This window comes from Centrocercus urophasianus, unplaced genomic scaffold (genome assembly GCF_019232065.1).
Source record: "Centrocercus urophasianus isolate 14NV4802_14NV808 unplaced genomic scaffold, USGS_Curo_1.0 seq_2, whole genome shotgun sequence".
Classification (NCBI taxonomy): domain Eukaryota; kingdom Metazoa; phylum Chordata; class Aves; order Galliformes; family Phasianidae; genus Centrocercus; species Centrocercus urophasianus.
The window spans coordinates 452892-471451 of record NW_024884755.1 but is presented as its reverse complement, the minus strand read 5'-3'; the positions used below and the strand labels follow the sequence as shown (position 1 = coordinate 471451).

General features: G+C 53.3%; 3 protein-coding genes across 3 annotated transcripts in view; 1 reads left to right on the top strand and 2 right to left on the bottom strand.

Moving 5' to 3' along the window:
• DOK4 (docking protein 4) overlaps positions 1–3456 on the top strand; it is a 4503-nt gene extending 1047 nt beyond the window's left edge. The window contains exons 2-8 of the mRNA XM_042821486.1: positions 587–694; positions 776–890; positions 964–1083; positions 1200–1389; positions 1806–1944; positions 2033–2156; positions 2228–3456. Coding sequence (XP_042677420.1) covers positions 587–694; positions 776–890; positions 964–1083; positions 1200–1389; positions 1806–1944; positions 2033–2156; positions 2228–2352 — 921 coding nt within the window. The 3' untranslated portion in view covers positions 2353–3456. The remainder of the gene's footprint in view (positions 1–586; positions 695–775; positions 891–963; positions 1084–1199; positions 1390–1805; positions 1945–2032; positions 2157–2227) is intronic.
• Positions 3457–4212: 756 nt separating this feature from the next.
• POLR2C (RNA polymerase II subunit C) lies at positions 4213–11623 on the bottom strand. Its single transcript, XM_042821764.1, has 9 exons — positions 11513–11623; positions 11281–11330; positions 10602–10670; positions 10436–10488; positions 10184–10312; positions 9128–9179; positions 8495–8663; positions 5385–5459; positions 4213–4701 (listed from the first exon to the last, which is right to left on the bottom strand). The coding sequence occupies exons 1-9, from the start codon at positions 11596–11598 to the stop codon at positions 4557–4559; spliced, it is 828 nt and encodes a 275-aa protein (XP_042677698.1). The 5' UTR covers positions 11599–11623; the 3' UTR covers positions 4213–4556.
• Positions 11624–11725: 102 nt separating this feature from the next.
• On the bottom strand, positions 11726–18544 carry COQ9 (coenzyme Q9). The gene is made up of 9 exons (XM_042821579.1): positions 18481–18544; positions 17401–17572; positions 16725–16860; positions 16244–16386; positions 15927–16011; positions 14676–14780; positions 12815–12970; positions 12389–12442; positions 11726–11850 (listed from the first exon to the last, which is right to left on the bottom strand). Exons 1-9 carry the CDS (start codon positions 18542–18544, stop codon positions 11815–11817), a joined length of 951 nt encoding a protein of 316 aa, XP_042677513.1. The 3' UTR covers positions 11726–11814.
• Positions 18545–18560: the final 16 nt, after the last annotated feature.

The following is an 18560-nucleotide window of genomic DNA, read 5'->3' as shown; positions in this document are numbered from 1 at the left end:
GACACTTGTTGCTTGCCGAGCCATCCCGCTGAGTGCCGTGCCTCGGTTTCCCTTTGCTCCTAGCAGCGCTGGGGGGGGGGGATGCCCCACAGCAGCTGCAAAATGGGGGGTTACAGCTCTCATGGAAGGGGGAGCGGGGCCAGCCCCCCACCCACCTCCATTGCTCGGAGCATGCTGGGTAATTTCACGCTAATTAGGGAGAACAAAGAACGAGTGTGGGGTGGGGGGAGGATGGGAGGGGGACACAGTGGTCTCATCACCCCTTCCGAGTTTAGGGGATGGGGATGGGATGGGGGCAGACAGCGGGATGGAGCTGTGTGAGGTCTGCGAGGTGGGGGCTTCAGGGGGCTGTATGCAGGGACACCAAGGCTGCCCGGACCCCAGTGTCCTCTCCTGTTCCCAGGATGGTAGAAGGGGACCAATGGACCCCGTGGGCATCCCTGACCTGGGGATGGGGAAACCAGAGGTGGCAAGCACCACGTGTACCTGAGGTTCCTCTACTCCCAGGCGTGGAAATCCCATAGGGTTGGTGGGGAAAGAGCTATTCTGCAGGGGAGGGGGATGCATGGTTCATCTCTACCCGCAGATCTACCGGCGGTGCTGGCTCGTCTTCCGCAAATCCTCCAGCAAAGGGCCCCAGCGCCTGGAGAAGTACCCAGATGAGAAGGCAGCGTGCCTGCGGGGCTGCCCCAAGGTGAGCAGCCGCAGCCGGGGGGTGCCATGCATCAACCCTGCCCCCCAGCACTGCCCCGGTGACACCGTGCCACCCCTCCAGGTGACCGAGATCAGCAACGTCAAGTGCATCACGCGGCTGCCCAAGGAGACCAAGAGGCAGGCGGTGGCCATCGTCTTCACCGACGATTCCGCGCGTACCTTCACCTGCGATTCGGGTACGGGGTGACGCTGCGGGCTGGGCGATGCCAGGCCATGAGGCCTCGCTTTGCCACGCTGTGTGCCTTGCAGAGCTGGAGGCTGAGGAGTGGTACAAGGCGCTGTCGGTGGAGTGCTTGGGTGCCCGTCTCAATGATATCAGCCTGGGGGAGCCCGACCTGCTGGCGGCCGGCGTGCAGTGCGAGCAGACGGGTGAGCATGGCGTGGGGCACTGGGCTCAGCCCTGCTGCGGCCGTGCTGAGATTTGGGGTTTTCTGGTTGGTTTTTTTTTTTTCAGTGTATTATTATCATTATTATATTTTTCCCAGACCGGTTCAACGTGTTCCTCCTCCCCTGCCCCAACCTGGACGTGTACGGCGAGTGCAAGCTGCAGATCACCCACGAAAACATCTACCTCTGGGACACGCACAACCCGCGCCTCAAGCTGCTCTCCTGGCCCCTCTGCTCCCTGCGCCGCTACGGCCGCGACGCCACGCGCTTCACCTTCGAGGCGGGACGGTGAGATGGAGACGGGCACACCCAGCATCCCCCCCCAGGCCTGACGCCGGGCTGAGGGCTGCCATAGGGTGCCCCATAGCTGTAGGGCCGCTCCGGGCCCTTCCCGGGGCCACCCACGCACCCAGCCCTGCAGGAGCCATGGGGGGAGCCGCTTAGGCTCCGCCAGGCCTGGCTATATTAGGAGCTTTCCTGCTAATTACCAGCTCCAGAGGGGAAGAAACATGATCTTTCCTTTCATCCTGGCCCTATGGCTTCCGCTGACTCACCGTGCCCGGCACGAGGGGAGGGGGCGGCGGGGCCGGCCGCGGGACGATCCTGGCTGGGAAGAGCACCCGTGGGTGCTGGGGGGCTGTGCTGAGGCCTGGCCCACCCCACTGTGGGTGCCATTGTAATGCCCCTCTGCTCTGACCCCATAGGATGTGCGATGCAGGAGAGGGTCTCTACACCTTCCAGACTCAGGAAGGCGAGCAGATCTACCAGCGCGTGCACAGCGCAACGCTGGCCATCGCCGAGCAGCACAAGCGGGTCCTGCTGGAGATGGAGAGGAACGTCAGGGTGAGGCACAGCCCGTGGGATGGTGGGTCGCCTGGGGCAGCTCGTGCCCTGCGGGGTGGGCTCACGTGTGTGCCGTGCTCACCCCCAGCTGCTGAACAAGGGCAGCGAGCCCTTCTCCTACCCCTGCACGCCCACCACCATGCTGCCCCGCAGCGCCTACTGGCACCACATCACCGGCTCGCAGAACATGGCCGAGTCCTCCAGCTATGCCGGTGAGTGTCCTCAGGGCCCCGCAGGGATCCCGCAGCCCCTCAGCCATCCCCACGCTGTGCTTTGTCTCCAGGTGAGCCCTATGCGGGCGCCCAGGCCGGCTCGGACACCGACCTCCTCGACAGGTTCATCCTGCTGAAGCCAAAGCCCCCCGGCGGTGACCAACCTGAGATCAGGGAGCCCACCTCGTCCCCGTGATGGGGGGTGCTCTGCAGCCCCTTCCTTCCCTTCCAGGGGTGTCCGGGCCCTGGGAAGCGCAGAGCCCTTGTTTGCACAGAGATGGCATGGGGGCATCCTCCGGGCCCGGCAGCCCGGCCTGAAGCTCCAGGAGGTGACGGCTGGCTGCGCTCAGTGACTTCAAATATATATTGCCTATCCATATTATACAGTCAGATATTTCCTTCTCACGCGGACGCAAAGTTCATCGCCCCCGAGGAGACCTCAGAAAGAGGAGATGCTCACTGAGATCTTCGGGCTCTCGAGCTGGGAGATGGAAAAGAGGTGGGGGCGAAGAGGTTGGGCCGATTTTCTGCAGGTAGGAAGGAAGGACGGCACTGCCCGGCCGTGGCACTGCGCCCAGCTCACGTGGCACTTTGCAAAGAGCTCTGAACGCTACAGGATTGGGATGTCTCAGGAGAAACTGGTTGTCCTTCTGCACCGAGGCCTCGGGCCGGGCTGGGGGCTGAGCTTTGTACCCCAACCCACACATGTGCCACCACCGTGCCCGCTTGCCGGGGGCAACCCAGGCACTCACTGTGGCCAGTAGCAGCCAGCGGGGAGCAGTGGGAGCAGGTGAAAGACCTCGCACAGGGGAGCTGGGCTTAATGGACTGAACTGAAAAGCAATTGATTTTCTAGTTCTCCTATTTATTGAACTCCTTTAGAAGGGCTATCTTTTTATTGCAGTGCAACCCTCGGTGTTTCTTTCTTCTTTCGGTCTGGTTTGGTTGGTTGGTGGTTTTATTTCCTCCCTGAAAGCTCCAGGTCTGTGCTTTGGGAGCAGGGAGCGTTGTGATGTGGGAACCTGTGGTCTGTGGCCTGTAAATACTGTGTGTTGGGTCTGTGTAGCTTGTGGATGGGGCTGGGGAGCTGTGGGTGCATATGGGTCCCTGGGCACTGGCCACCCTCTGGTCAGGGGTGTAACCTGCTCTTTTCCTGGCTGCACGCCTCGTCTGGAAAAGATTTCACATTTATTACCAAAAAATATTAGGGTTTTCTTCTTTTTTTTTTTTTTTTTCTCTCTTTTTTTTTTTTTTTTTTTTTAAGGAATTGCTCAATGAATAAACAACCCTTATCCACCCTTCCTGTTTGTCTGTTCCATCCAAAGGCGCTTGGGAAGTTGGAGTATCGCATGCCAGAGAGCCAAAAATGCTGAGCAGGGGAGATTTCCTCATGCTACAGGCAGCGTGTTTGGCTCAAAGCTTTGTTCTGCCTGCAAGGACATTCCAAAGGAAGCCCTGAAAGAGCTGAGGAGGGGAGAGGGGCACAGCAAGTCCTGCTCACGCTCTCTCAGCAGTCACCGAGGAGCTCACCCCATATCCTGAGTGCTGAGGAAGGGGAGAAGGAATTGGGCAGTTCTTGGAGCCCTCCAGCCACTGCTGTGGCTCAGCACATAGCCAGCTCAGCCCCTGCATGCTGCAGGCACAGCCAGAGCTGTTTGTAACCAGCTGGGGTTACGAGTGACAGCCTCTCCCAAACCCCATGACATACAGATTACACAGCACAGGGGTAGAGTCTGCTCCAAAGCAGCCTTTAAACACAGCTAAGGCTCCCTGGCCCCCCTTCCCTGCCACACTGCCTCATGTGACGTGGCTCTTAGCAGCCCAGCCTTGAACATCTGCTTTAAACACAGTGCTGGAACTCTAAGGGACAGCATTACCTGCTGCAGGGGTTCTGGCATCCTTAGTAGATCACAGACCTTAGCAGGTCAAGAGCAGCAATTGGCAGATACAGAGCAATGCTCGCTCCGAAGCAGGTCTCATTAAGTTAATGTCTAGTGGAGAGAACTAAATGATGTGTTATCTCCTCCTGCACGGGTGAGCTTTCAGGGACGACTGAACACAGGGGTTTAGACTTTATTCAGTACAGTTAAGGAACAGACATACAAACAGGACAGGGTTGTGTAAATGAGGTACACGCTTCCCAATCCCAAACAGTATGTGACTACAGTCCAAAACTCTGGGCTCAGAGACAAAGCCCATCCCTACCCCAGCAAAGACTTTGTTCCTGCTTTACCCTATGTGTCACCATGGCTTTCTCTGAGAAGTGTTGCTGACAAGCAGATCTGCACCAGGAGAGGCAGAGGGAGATGAGGAAACAATCCCTCAGCCCAGAGTGCTGCCAGGCAGAGGCAAGAACCTTCTGCATCACTGCTGCCTGGACAATCTCCTGCAAAGGGCCACTTCAGTTTATAGTGAGCACGTCACTCTGGATCTCATGGCTCAGCTGAGTCTGGAGGTCACTCAACTTCTTCTTCAGGCCAGACAGCGCAGAGAGAACGATGGTTTCGGGGCGCAGAGAGCCACAAGACTCCACGTTGTAATAAAACCTGAGGGTACAAGTTGGGGAGGAAGTTATCAAGTGCTCTGTGCAGAGGTGCAAAACCTGAGAGCACCCAGTTGTAGCTCACCAGGACACACCACAGGGAGATCTGCTGGGAGCCCCAGCCACCAGCACTGCTGAGCTCCCAGCTGGGCACAAGCCAGCACTGCCCTGCTACAGTAGCACCTACAGACCCCCACAGAGCTCAGAGCAGCCCTCACCACCCTCCAAGACACGAGCACTTGTGAGATTTTCTCTTCTCAGCTATGTGATGTGAAAGCTACACCAGGAAGCTAAGACTGGCTGTCAGGCTGCAGGCACTCCTGCAGCACATATCACCTGGAAGAGAGGGCAGCAACAGTAATCAGAGCATGAGAGACTCACACGGGTGAATAATACTGCTGATGACATCAGTGTCTCCGACATCACCCTAAGCCATCTCTCCAAGCCTCCTGACTGCAATGCTCTACCTGGTAACAGGCACTCAGAAGAGTCACCTACTCCCAGAGGGCAAAACCTGCCAGGCCTGGGCACATCACCATTTAACTGCAACTCCTGCTTTGCTTTTTAGGGAGCAACAGCTCTCCGTGCTGGCAAACTCTGGTGTAGCATATCAGACTCACACCAAGAGCAAATGCAGTGCACCCAGCTCGATCCCCCACCTCCCAGCAGCACGTCCAGCTCCCTTACCTCTCAGGCTTCCCATTGGGGTCATATGGAGCCTGAGCATCCTCCTCATCAATCTCCGAGTATTCACTCTTGGGCCTAGAATCAGAGAGCAGGGAAGGTCAGCATCGGATCAAGTCATGGAAAAGAGCTCAAATTAATGTAGCCCTTTCTATTTCCTCTGCCTTGAGCAGTCTGAGAAGCCAAGATAGGAAATTCCATGCCCACCACGTTCTCCTGCTGGCCTCCCTCAGACCCAGTGAGGCCAAGAAAGGCTGATCCTCATGTCCTGTCATCAGTGGTCCTCAATAAAACTGCGTTTCCCAACCAAAGCCTCCACCTGCAACAAACTGCTGGGAAAGATAAAGCATTTATGGACCTTCACGTTACTTGCCACATCATCTCTTACTGAAAACGGGGCAGAGATTGAATCTCTTTCCACCACGTCTGCTTTGAGAGTCCAGCTGCATTCCAGTGCTCTGCCAACAGCTCAAAACACAGCGAGTATGTAAAACCAAAACCAAAACAATAACTATCCTTGGACAGCAGAGGCATCTGTCTCTGTATTGTCTTCACCAGGAGCAAGATGAACTTGGAAAGAAATCCATTATCATCAGGGAACACACAGCAATCCAACAGCAATCAGCATTTCTTTCGGTCCTTCAAGCTTTGACACAGATTTTGTCAAGAACCTCTCAAGAGCTGTTTCCAGGCGCCCAGCTTGCTGCACCAAACACCAGGCTCATGAGGACGCAGCCCAGTCTGCCACCAGACAAAGGAATCTGCATCAGCACTGCCTTGGGCCACCCAGACGGGTAACGCCTCGCTGCAAAGGGACGCGGGCTCAACCTGTCACTTCTTAACATCCAGCACTACAGACATGAAACCAGAGAATTTTTTGCGGCACCACAACGAAGCCTAAAATTATTTCAAATCCTGATTTGAAATTCCACATCACAGAGACGTTCCTGCTTCGCAACCATCCAGCCTCCAACCCAAACGATCAAGCAGATTTCGGTGCCATTTTCCTGCCACGAATCCTTTGGCAATTACAGAACTCTCCAGTTCTGCCCCCAAAGTGACGGTGACAGAGGCACACCAACACTTCTGATGTGCTCGTGGCAGAGATACTGCAGAGCAGCAGCCTGCTTGGCCCACCCCCACCCAGACTGACCGAACCAGCCCACAGAGGCGTCCTGTAGAGCCCATCAAAGCCAAGCTTTGGGGCTTGTTCCTTTGGGGTTTGTTCCTTTGGGGTTTGTTCCTTCCACCCGTAAAAATGGCCTGGGATCGCTGCGGGCAGATCTCAGAATCTGGGCAGAGTCCCTCTGGCAGAAAACACCTGGCAGACAGCTGGAGGTGTGGAATACAGGCTAACTGCTGCTCCCAGTAGCTCCTTTACTGACAGCTGCCTTAGCAAGGGGCAACATAAACAAGGCAATGCGTTTGAGTGTGCAGGCTCAAAGCAGACAGCGAGGAAGAGCGACAGGCCTTTTTGGAGTCAAGCCTGGCAATGCGGGGCCTGGGCAGGAGGAAAACCTGCTGAGCCCCTTCTGCTGCACGGCCTCCTGTCCAGCTGCAGCTCCGCTCAAGCTTCTGTTCCCCCCGGTTTCTGCAGTCCCTGCACCAAATCCTGCTTCTGCACTGAGGTCTTCCCGACCTTGTGCAGCTCTGCCTGCTGCCCTGCAGTCACAGCAGCTCATCTGCTGTCCCTTCTAGCTCCTGAAGCACCCCGTGCCTCTCTGCTGCCAGCTCCAGCGTGCTCAATGGCAGCATGTCTGCTGGGTGGTCACTAAGATGTGAGTTTGTACAAGAAAAAGTGACACTTAGTGACCCAAATTATGCCCTGGGCTAAAATGACAGAATCACAAAATGATCTGGCTTCAAAGGAACCCTTAAAGACCACTCAGTCCCTTTGCCTTGAAGCTGTACGTTTTCTGCTTGGACACTGTGTTGACTGTAACTCTTTCAATGTGGCTATCCAGCCAAGTCCCTGTCTTCCTTAGTTTTCCCAACTGTACAGTAACTGTTGAGTTCCTGAAGCACTGATGGAGCACCTGGGGAAAGGGCCTGGTCAGTCCTGGGAGCACAGGTGAATGCAGTTCAGCTGTGTGATAAGAAGGGGTGGAGCCTGGCTGTACCTCTCTTAGACCTCATTTAAGACCTGGCTGCCACTGGGGAAGGATCTCTGGTTGGAGATTCCTCTTTTGTGGAGCTTTTACTGTGAGTCTAGATCTTCAGAGACAGGTGAGCACTTCCCTTCTTTCCTTTCTAATGTCCTCCTATTGTGTTGGTCTCTTTGCTGTTACACCCATCTCTATACACCTGTGCAGCATCTCTATTTTCTTCCCAGGATACGTGGCCCTGGTTCCACTGCCTATGTAGTTCCTTCCTTTGACCAGGAGGTCGGCCACACTGGTCTCCTGCCTTCCTTGCCTGACCTTTTATAAATGGGAATTTATGTCCTAACAAAAACATCTCTGAAGAGCTGCCAGCTCTCTTCTGCTCCTTTATCCCCAAGGACAATTCCTCAGGGGGTTCCACCCATTAATATTTTACAAAACTGAGAATTTGCTCTCCTAAAATTAAGGGTCCTGTTTGTACTCTTTGTTTGAGATCACAAAATCCACAAGGGTGCAATTAGCACAGCCCAGGTTGTCACTATTCTTGGTCTCTCCAAATAGTTCATCTGTGTTGGCAACTAACAGACCCAGTAACTGCCAATTACTAATACTTCACGTGCTTTTCTTGTGGCACAGGTTCTAATGCAAGTGGGTGGTTGGATCAGCTTTATGTGGCTGGTTTATCTGTTACTCAGGTGCTCTTCATTCTCCCTGCACAAAGCATCTGACTGTTGTGTAGGAGCTCTTCAGGAGGTGGGGGAAACTGAGCGTCACCTGGGAAATCTTCTCAAATCCTTCCTGACTGATGCAGCCTTCATTTACCCCAGGGGGCCAACAGCAGTGAAACAAAGATTACAGAGACACGCAGCAATTAGGTTCAGCAGCCCTCGAGTGTCAGACTGAAGCTCTACAGCTGCAACTGCACTGGATATTGCAGGTTGGCCTTCAGGCTGCATCTCACACCCCAAACAGGGCCAGCCTGGCCATGTGCTTTAGCCATCCATGACGTACCACTCCTCTGGCTTTGGGTACACCGTGTGCCTCAGCGCGTTGTCTGGGTCGTACTCAAAGGCCACCCCTGCTGTGGGGTTCCACTTGGCGTGCTCCTTGCCGAAGCCCTTCTTGGCATAGGCTCTCAGCTTCAGCTCCTGGCCCTTCCGCAGCTTCACAATCAGGATGTCTACAGAAAAGCCAGTGAGAGAAGGCTGATGAGAAGAAATGAGCGTGCAGGATGGCGCAAGGGAAAAGGCAGGAATGATAAGTGCCCAGGACCGTGTCACCAGAAGCCGGGCCTTGCTCGGATTCTTAGAGGGGCTCCCTATGTCCCCAGAGTAGCTAAGGAACATCCTGCAAAGTATAAAAGTTGCAGGCATACCCAAAAGCACAGCTTAGGCCCCGAAATACATGCTGCAGCACTTAGCATTTTTGTTTTCTACGTTCTCAAAACTGAAGAGAGCAGTGCTCTCTGACACAGGACACTTGTTTGTTTACTAACACAAAATGCTAACCCTGCTGATGCTGGTGACAGTTTTAGATGTCAGTTCCAGGTTTACACAACTAGTAAACAAAGGATGGGGTTCAGAGAGACTGAGAGGAAAACTCATTTCCTTCAGCAGCTCTGACTCCCTGCTGAATGCAACTCACCATCCTGCTCCACGTAGTCATTGGGGTCGTTGTCTCTGCTCCGAGATGTTACCTGCAGGAGAACAAAAGCAAGGAAACAAATCAAAATGCCAACCTCACGGACAGCATTACCTACAAAATGCCTGCAGAGAGCCACTGCAGAGCGACTTACAGCAACAAACACAGCACACCCTATTTAATGGAAATCAGGGCAATTTAGACAGCTGCAACTCTGTGATATTCTGCTCCACCAGACTGCTCTCTCCCACAGGATGAAGAGGGTCACAGCCTGTGCCCAGTGCAGCTGCTTGGTTCTGCAACAGTTCAGTCGCCCATGATACTGCTGGAAGATGATGCACAGCTGAAGCAAGAGACAGCAAGCTGTATCTATTGCTTTAATTAGGCACTCTGGAACCATCTTCACCACCAGAAGCAGCCCCCAGGCTGTGGTGACCTCTGGATGCAGGATTAGAGCAGGGCCCTTCCAGCTGACAGCTTTTTCAAATATTCTCCATGAAGCCCCTTTGCATCTGCTCTGCTTTAGCTTTGCCAACCCTCCCCAAGGTGACTGGGCAAGAGCCATTTGGCAGCACTGCTCTGGCCCGGGCTCCTCACACCTTGCCATGCTGAGAGCCAAGACTTAGAAAGCTGGGGGCCTCTGGGCTCCTGCCAAGCATTTGAAGGGGCTGACCTTGCCAGAGCTCTGGCAGCAAGCGTGCAGAAGGATGCAGCAGCACAACAGGAGGACACAAGTGCACCTGCTCCTGGTGTTCAAGGCAAGACGAATAGGCTGCCTCACCCATGAGATGAGGATGCAGGGTAAGGCTTTAACAAGGCCACAGTGGCTTAGATGTCATCAGACAGCAAGTGAAGAATGAGACAGCAAAAAGGACAATGGCACACAACTCTTTCTGCAAATATTCCTGCTTTGTGCTCCCATGATATTCTAAGTGAGGATTTCAGGCAGTAAGAAATGTTCCTGAAAGCCTTCTTTTGTCCATACCCCACACGTTAGCCACCCCAGCCTCAGTGGGAATGCAGAGAGGGGACGTGCTGACAGGCAGAGGTTGCACAGACCGGAATGACACGGGGGTTGTTGGAGATGAGGTCACGGGATGTGACGTGCCGCGTCTGGTCCTCGTTGCAGCGGACATCAAGGGTGAACTCCACAGAGCACTCTGGACAGAATTCATCACATGTGCAGTCCTGGAACAGACACAGGTCAAAGTGCTTTATGTCAAAGTGCTCTCAGCAAGAATTTATGGGGTTTCCCATCAGATCGAGCACCCACCACCAAAACAAGCACCTGAGACGTTTTGCTTTACTCACCCTGGAATACTGCATCTTATCCACAATGTCATCGCTGGTGAGTGGGATGAGACCTGTGGAAAGAGGGCAGTGAGACACGGCTGGGTGAGATGAGGGGAATGCAGAGGAACAGCAGCCTTGTGATAAAGGTTGCAACAGCCTGAGACAAGTTGTGCCCGGCACTCACCCAGTCTGTGGGCAATGAATTCATCATGGAGCACCGAGGAGTTGGCATCTATCTGGACCCAGTCAATAGCTGCAAGGAAGAACAAAATGAGCTGAGAACAAGCTAGACAAGGGGGAATAGCTCTAATCTAACAGAGGGTAGATCTAGGTAAGATTTAAGAAATCCTTTACTCAGAGGGCATTGAGGCCCTGGTATAGCTGCCCAGAGAGGTTGTGGATGCTTCATCCCTGGAGGAGGCATTCAAGGCCAGACTGAAGGGGATCCTAGGCAGCCTTACATTAGGAAATACTACTATGTTAGGAAATACTACTTGTCTGAAAGAGTGGCCAGGCACTGGAATGGGCTGCCCAGGGAGGTGGTGGAGTCACTGACCCTGGAGGTGCTCAAGGTGTTGGATTTTGTGTTGAGGGACACGGTTTAGTGAGCACTACTGGTGACAAGTGGATGGTTGGCCTAGATCATTTTGTTGGTCTTTTCCAACCTCGGTGATTCTGTGATTCCAGTGGGATAGAGGGCACCCAGCACACCGCAGGGATTGGCGCTCGATGAGCTTTAAGACTCCCTCCAATCTAAGCTGCTCTCTGACAGCTGAGTGGTCGATGTGGGCACACAGAACTTTCCGGGTGAAGGCAAAAGGAGCCGTGACGACCGCCAGACAAAACAGCAAAGAAACCAGTACCTATAATGGGCACCTCCGCTATGAACACCCTCCGGATGGAGTTGGCCACGCTGCAAGAAACACCTCCGTTCAGCGCGCAGAACCGCGGGCCAACGCCGCTCCCGCCGCCCGCCCCGCAGCCCCGCCCGCGGCCTGCCCAGGCCTAGGCCCTCCCCGCCGCCCACCGAGGCCCTCCCGCTGCGCCCCCTCCCCTCAGCCGGCTTCGGGACGGGCCACCCGGGGCGCCGCTCACGCCAGGTCGGTGTTCTCGATGATGAATTTGACGTTCTCGTCCGTCAGCTCGGTGATGCGCACCGTGGGCTGGTTGGCGTACGGCATGGCCGCCCCCGATGGCGCTCTGCTAGGCCGCCGCCGCACCTCTCCCGCCGCCCTCGCGCGCCCCCTGCCGCCTCGGAGGACCCGACCCACCCAGCCCGCCGCGGGAGAAGCAGAACAGAGGCGTGCGGAGGTGAGAGTGCGGGGCTTTATTGGTGCTGCGGGGAAAGGACGCTCCATCCTCGCTCCGATGTGGCTTCGGAGCGCGGGGCTCCGTCCTCAGCGGCGCTGGTTCAGCCCCGTCAGGTTGGTGATCTGTGGGCGCAGAAGATGGGACACTGTCAGACCCAGGCAGCGGAGGGAGTGCAGCACTTTGCAGGTAACGTGCAATGGGCCCCGCAGTGGTGTAGAATCCGAGTTAGAAGGGGCTCGTACTGCTCGTGGAGACACTGGCTCCATGGCACCGCCCAAACCCTGTGTCTGTGCTGGGAAATGCTCCCACGCTCCAGCCGTAACTGCAGGTGGAGGCAGAAATGCTTGAGAGCTGCTGCAAATAGTGAAAACCAGGTCTAGTTTATGCAACAGGCAGTTTGGCTTTCTCGTGTTGTTAATCATGAGCTCATCCTGCAGCTTTGGACTTCGTTTTATGCTGTATTACAACTCTTCTCAGCACAGAAAAGCAATCTGGGCCCAAACTAACAAGAAAATCATCTTTATGAGCATTTAAGCTACAAAGAACAACTTTCCTTTATGCTGTCATTTAGATTCAAGAGGGAAAACATGCTAGTGTTAAGTGTGGAAGGGAGCATAAAGATTCTGCCCTCATGGCCTCGCTGACTTCAGCATTACTTACAGTCACTGCAGCTCCCATCAGGCCCTGGGCAAGTGCTTTGCCAGTTGACTGTACCTAGGAGACAGGAGAATTAGCTTTCCTCTGCAGTTACACTGTGGGTACCCAAACACAAACATGCCACCAAACATGCATTTGCTACAGGAAGATGCTGATATAAGCCAAGTGCTGCAGATGAAGGCTACCCGAAGATAAGAAACAAGGAAGGGATTTCCTGGGAGCAGCACACAGCTCCTAATCATCACATCAGTCAAAGAGGGGCTCCTACATCTTATTTTACTGTAGCATACATAAGCAATGACTGATGCAGAACTGCCAGCCCCCAGTACACCAGGGGTCTTCCAGCAAGCGTGAGATGGAACAGCCAGCCTTGTCTGCACACACATTGGTACATGAGGGATGCTGTGTGTGCCTGGCCCACAGTGTTACCTGCTGAGCTGCACTGCTCATGTTCATGGCATCAGCTACTCTGTTTTCCAGGAAACGCCACGTGTCTTCGAAGTCAGGGGACGTATCCTGCATCATCACCAGTTCTGTGGTGTTGTAGATGCCAGTGAGCACGGCCCGACGAGTGTACCAGTTAAACTGCAAGGGCACGGATGGAGAGAGAGATGAGCTGAGCACGGGGCACAAAAGCAGCCCTGCAGAACCACAAGGGAAAACAACACGCCATCTCCTCATCGTTACCAACTGCCTCTGGTCAGAGAAACTGCTCAGTAAACAGCCCTCGGACAACGCGTTCCTTCCTGACAAACTGCAGCTCGCCTCTGTGACGCAATGGGCTGCCAGCCAGCACGGACATCTGACAGCACAGCTGCTCCTGTGGCAGCAGGCAGAGATTGTGAGTACTGGCTATAAAGCCACAGAACCGCCTGCTTCTAGTTGCAAGCATGCACCTACAGCAAACGTACCCAGCTGGTCGGCTGCGTTGTGCGAGGGTTGAGCTTTGCCTTAAAGGCTGCTAGCAGGAGATGCAACGCTCAGATCCCACATCTGACGGCTGTGTTTAGAACTGAACTCCAAGTGCAGTTTGCACAAGGTGCAAAAGTGTAGAAAGGGGACAAAGTGATGACAGAACTGTGCAAGGGATCACAGAGATGCACCTTTCCCAAATGCTATCGCTGGAATACCAGTGTTGCCTGCTCTGTCACTGGATGTGTCATACACCGCTGGCAGCAGTGCTGTAGGATGTATTACACCAACAGGTTACACAGTGCAAAAATGCACAGCTACCTCCAACTCTTCAGCTTTTCCAGTTGCTCTGGATTCACTAACAGACAAAATGTGTATGTTTAAAAACAGGTCTTCAGCTTCATTCGCTGCTTCCTTCGTTACGGTGATTAAAATGTGCAAGTGCCTAGAAAAAAATACTGGCTGTTCCATTCATGATTATAGTGCAACGGGAGAATGGAAACACTAATTTAATTTTGAAGACAGTCAAATGGAAAGCTGTGCTGTCTGCATCACCTCACAAACTGGGACAAGGCGATGTGAGTGGTCACTGTTTGCAGACGGATCTCCGATGCATCTGAGACCAAACTCCTGCTCCTTGTACAGCATCCCACAAAAGCACTTCAGTGAGGAAACTGAGTCTGTTTGACCTTCATAAGCCATAAGGGACTTGCAGTTCCTGATGCAATCACAGTCTTTCAGGTTTTCTTTTTCTAGATTATTCCTTTAATTTTTATTTTTTTGCCCTCTATTTATTTTCCACTGCAGTAACTTCTCTTTCATACTCAGATAAAAGAAGTTTATTAAAGTAGTTTGTTAAATGGTTCATGCAGCTTTTCCCTACATCTATATGAATTAAAATAATTTATTAATTGTTTTAACTAAGGTTATAATTTCCTTTTATTCCCTGCCAGAGAGATGAAAGCTTTAATAAGCTACTCGTATTTTTAGGTAGATTCTTTAAAGTTTTCAAGTTAAATCTGTGAATGCTGCTGTTGCTGGAAGAGGCAACTGCTTGCTAACTGAATTGGATCGACTTCTTAGTCTCAAAATCTCAACAATTTTGTCTGTCTCCCCCAAAAAGAATGCTGATTAATTGAAAGCAGGTCCTTTTAATTTGCACAACTCCCATTGGAAATAATTTGCCCTGCTGGCTTCTGTGTCTTGTTGGAAACTATAGTACAGCTTCTGAAGACCTTTGGGGGCTTTGGAAAGCATCTCCTTCATTCAAAAAATGGATTGTATCAAGAGAGACCCAGCTCAATGCCTGTTTCTACTTGTCATTTTCCTGAGGTGTGGATGGGCAGAAGGAGCCTCTCTGCAAGGTGCAAGGACTTACATCTGTGGACTGGTCTCCAGCATGGTGCCATATATCATCAATCATGCTGGTGAGGAGGTTGAGGCTCGAAGGGATGTTATGTGGGAGCAAGAGCACGCTGACAGCCTGAGAAAGAAATAGGCAGATAAATGGAAGAGTCAAAGAGAGGAGGGCGCTGTGTGAAAACAGATCAATGTTTCTTTGCTGTTATCTTTTCTTGTTGCTGCTGGCTGGCCTCCAGCTCCCAGTGAGACCTCCAAGCTCTATTCACTGGCACTGGTCTTTCCAAGCAGCAAGACTTGCACAGAGCACACAGTGCAGCAGCTCAGCTCATGACTCAGCCGTGCTCATGACACCAGTGCTCCTGTGTTGGCTCCCTGAGCTGCCTCTCCAGGCACAGAAACAGCACAGACCAAGATGACTCACCCCTGTGCTGCGTCCCTGCGGGAAGGGAGGCAAACCTCATTTCTCTGAATTTGACTTTGAACTCAAAGCAGCTATGAAAGGCAGAACAGACAGCCATAATGGCCCTCCTGAGCTCCTGCAGCCTTTGAAAATACTAACAACGCCCGGAGAGTTTCAAACCACCCACATCCTTCACCAGACAAGCTATGCTAATCTGTAACAAAAAACATGAATCCTATCTTCTCTCTCTGCCAGGAGAGCTGGGTTCAGCCACTCAGAGGCCAGCAGTGACTCTGGACAAGAAAGGCTAACTTTGCAGTGACCTTTGCAGCCCAAGATTGGGAACTTTGTTACTGTGGCTGCAATTCCTTTCTGATGTTGCAAAGAGTAACTCAAAACTTCCATAAGAATTTTGAAACATAGAGGCTTCCCAGTACACAGAGCTATCTTCAGGTTGTCAAGGGTTTGTCACCTGCAATAGTAAGTAGGCAGTTTCTTGCAACAAAGCAGTAATTCTGCATTTACAATCATCAGATGATCCCAGTGCTGCTAGAACAATGCTGCAGGGAGCCTGACACTGCAGTGACACTGTAAATACAGCTGAGCAGACACCCAAGTGTTATTCCCTGGGGATCCCAGATGGGTGGAGTGAAAAACGGAGAGGTTTGCCTTTCTGGAAAGGCAAGAAATAGTTGTTCTAAAGAGACTGCGTTCCTCCAGGGCTGCTGTCCTCTTGAAGGCTGTGAATCATTTGAAACCAGCCAGGGTTTCACTTACAACCTTGACCTATTCTGGTGGAGACCATGTTGAAGGCCACAGGGTGTTTTAAACGCACACACACACGCAATCCTTATATTCGTTTTGTACCTGTGGCCATTTCTCAATATATGGAATCACCATCCTCAGCCTGGCTTCCACAGCATCTCTCAGGAATTGCTCCATAGGCTTCTTCCTACAAAGCACATCCAAGATAAACAATTATCAACTTGAGAGATCAATCGTTTTCCCACCTCGGTGACAGAGATGCCAAGTATTACGTATCCTCTATGCCTGTACTAACTCTCCATCTGGGAAGCTGGTATGGTTTGGGGTAAATTCTTTACATTCTTTACTTAAAAGTATCCAGTGTGTCTGGGATGGCTAGTGCCTGCCAAGGAAGATGTCTCTTTATACCCAATACTCACTCTGCCTTGCCCAGCTGCACTAGTTTTTGTTCCTCCTCCAGCAGGTCAGACAGCTTGGAGTTGCACTGAGACACAAAGTGCAGGATCAGCTCACTGCCGTCGCTCTGAAACATCCCTGCAGCAGCAGCAGAGAGATTAAGGGTCTGCAAGGTGAAGGGGAGAAGCACAGACCAGGTCACACTAAGCAAGATCCAGCCAGGAAATACGTTGTATTTATTCTGCACGTGATGCTATACAATTTAAAACAAAACAATACTGCATTAAAAAAGCTCTTTCTGTATGTATTTTTCTCTCTTTGGGATCACTGTGTTGTGCCTGAGTGTAATTCTGACAGTGTTACCCTGCATTAGTTGGGATTCATTCCTGCCCAGTACCATCTGCTGACGGGGGTACACGGCCCAAGCGTATGTGGGGGAAGCATGCAGGCCTGGCTGTATTTGAACTTCAGTTCCATCTGGTTCTTTGCTTCTCTCCCACATACCTTGGCTCCCTCTGCAATGGCTTCAGCTGTCCAGCCATGTTCAGGCACAAACTCCAGCGCTGCTGTGAGGATTCGATGCTGCAGCTGCTCCTCGCTCTCACTGTCCTCTGACTCCTGGCCGCCCTGGCCAGTGTAACTATGAGAAGGCATTGGTACAGTGAGGGAACATCACCACACGCACAGCAACCTGGGCTCTGCCAGCTGCTCGCTGTGTGTGGACACGTCCCAAGGTCTGCTCATAGCAGACATCTCACCTCCTCCTGTAAAATCCTTCCCTCTCCTTCCCACAAAAGGGATTCCTAATGACCCTTCACCATGAGAGGAGAGGGGAATAAGAGAAAGCTCAATCCAGATGGTGACGTGGAGACCAGCTGGCCTCAGATAACACACTTCTTAAAAAATAAACAAAACAAAAAACGACTAAACTAACTCTAGGTTTTTCCAGTGGGGCCTTTGGTTACACACATATACACACCACAACTGCAGATTTACAAAGAAATCCAGCAGTGAGGGCTGGTGCTCCCCCATGAATGCAAGTCCCATCCCAGGTCCTTGATGGATGGTGGCATTGGCACCGTCACAGCTTCTCGAGGCCAAGGCCACGTTAACCCTACAGGCAGCACTAGAGAGAGACACACAGAGCTCTGAGCAGCACTACAGAGAGCAGCTGAGATACCTGTGCTGCGGACTGCACGCCTCCTGCTCCGGGTGGGGATCTGCCTGTTGTGGGTCAAACTGCTGCTGTGAGGACGGTGATGGTGGGTCCTTCCTCTGCTCCTCTGAGGCTCTTCTCAGTGCAGCCGAGGCATGGAGGCCTCGCTGGGGTGCATACAGCTGGCACCTGAGTCCTGAAAGGGAAATCAGGGCTGGGACGTGTCCCTCCAACACAAGGTAAAATCATAAAATCACAGAATGGCTTAGATTGGAATGGACCTAAAAGATCATCCAGTTCCAACACGTTCTGTAAGCTGGTTGCTCGCCCCAGCTCAGGCTGCCCACGGCCCGATCCAGCTTGGCCTTGAACACCTCCAGGGATGGATGGGGCACCCACAGCTCTGGGCAGCTGTTCCAGTTCCTCATTGCCCTCTGAGTAAAGCACGGTGTCCTGACATCTGACTTAAACCTCCCCTCTGTTAATTTAAAGCCATTCCCCCTTGTCCTGCTGCTATCTACCCTGCCAAAGAGTTGCCTTCCCTCCTGTCTATAGGCTCCCTTTAGGTACTGAAGGTTGCAATGAGGTCACCCTGCAGCCTTCTTTTCTCCAGGTTGATTAAGCCCAGCTCCCTCAGCCTGTCCTCATAAGGGAGGTGCTCCAGCCCCCTGTCCAGTCACCTTTGTGCCCTCCTCTGGGCCCTCTCCAACAGCTCTCTGTCTTGTTTGTCCTGGGGGCTCCAGACCTGGACTCAGTACTGCAGATGGGGCCTCACAAGAGCAGAGCAGAGGGGGACGATCGCCTCCCTGTCCCTGCTGTCCTCTTCTGACGGAGTCGCTCCCTGTCCCGCTCCTAACTCCCCTCACGCACACGAAGGCGGCACTCGCTCTCCCTGCCGCACCCCCTCACACCCAGGCAGCGACGCGCAGCCCCTGCGACAAACACCGGGAGACCCCGCAGCTCCACAGCGCCCCCTCGCGGCACCGCTCCGCTGCCCTTCACCTCACCTTGCCCCGCCCCGGCCCCGCCCCACGCACGGCCACGCTCGCGGCCCCACGCGGGCACGCGCCCCCTTCACCCGTCGCGCTCCGCGCGCTCCCTCACCCGCGCGGCCCCGCCACAGCCGCCAGCCCGCACGCCGCAAGCCGCTTGCCGCCGCCGCCGCCATCTTGGAAGCGGGCAGC

Excerpts from the sequence above, each read along its gene's own strand:
- POLR2C (XM_042821764.1), bottom strand. The coding sequence starts at position 11,598 with ATGCCGTACGCCAACCAGCCCACGGTGCGCATCACCGAGCTGACGGAC. Across the intron at positions 11,331-11,512 it reads ATCGAGAACACCGACCTGGC|CGTGGCCAACTCCATCCGGA; the intron begins GTGAGCGGCGCC and ends TGTTTCTTGCAG. Across the intron at positions 8,664-9,127 it reads TGACTACGTGGAGCAGGATG|ACATCCTGATTGTGAAGCTG; the intron begins GTGAGTTGCATT and ends GCTTTTCTGTAG.
- COQ9 (XM_042821579.1), bottom strand. The coding sequence starts at position 18,544 with ATGGCGGCGGCGGCGGCAAGCGGCTTGCGGCGTGCGGGCTGGCGGCTG. Across the intron at positions 16,861-17,400 it reads GCGTGCAGTCCGCAGCACAG|TTACACTGGCCAGGGCGGCC; the intron begins GTATCTCAGCTG and ends GCCTTCTCATAG. Across the intron at positions 12,443-12,814 it reads TGAGCAGTGCAGCTCAGCAG|GTACAGTCAACTGGCAAAGC; the intron begins GTAACACTGTGG and ends CCTGTCTCCTAG.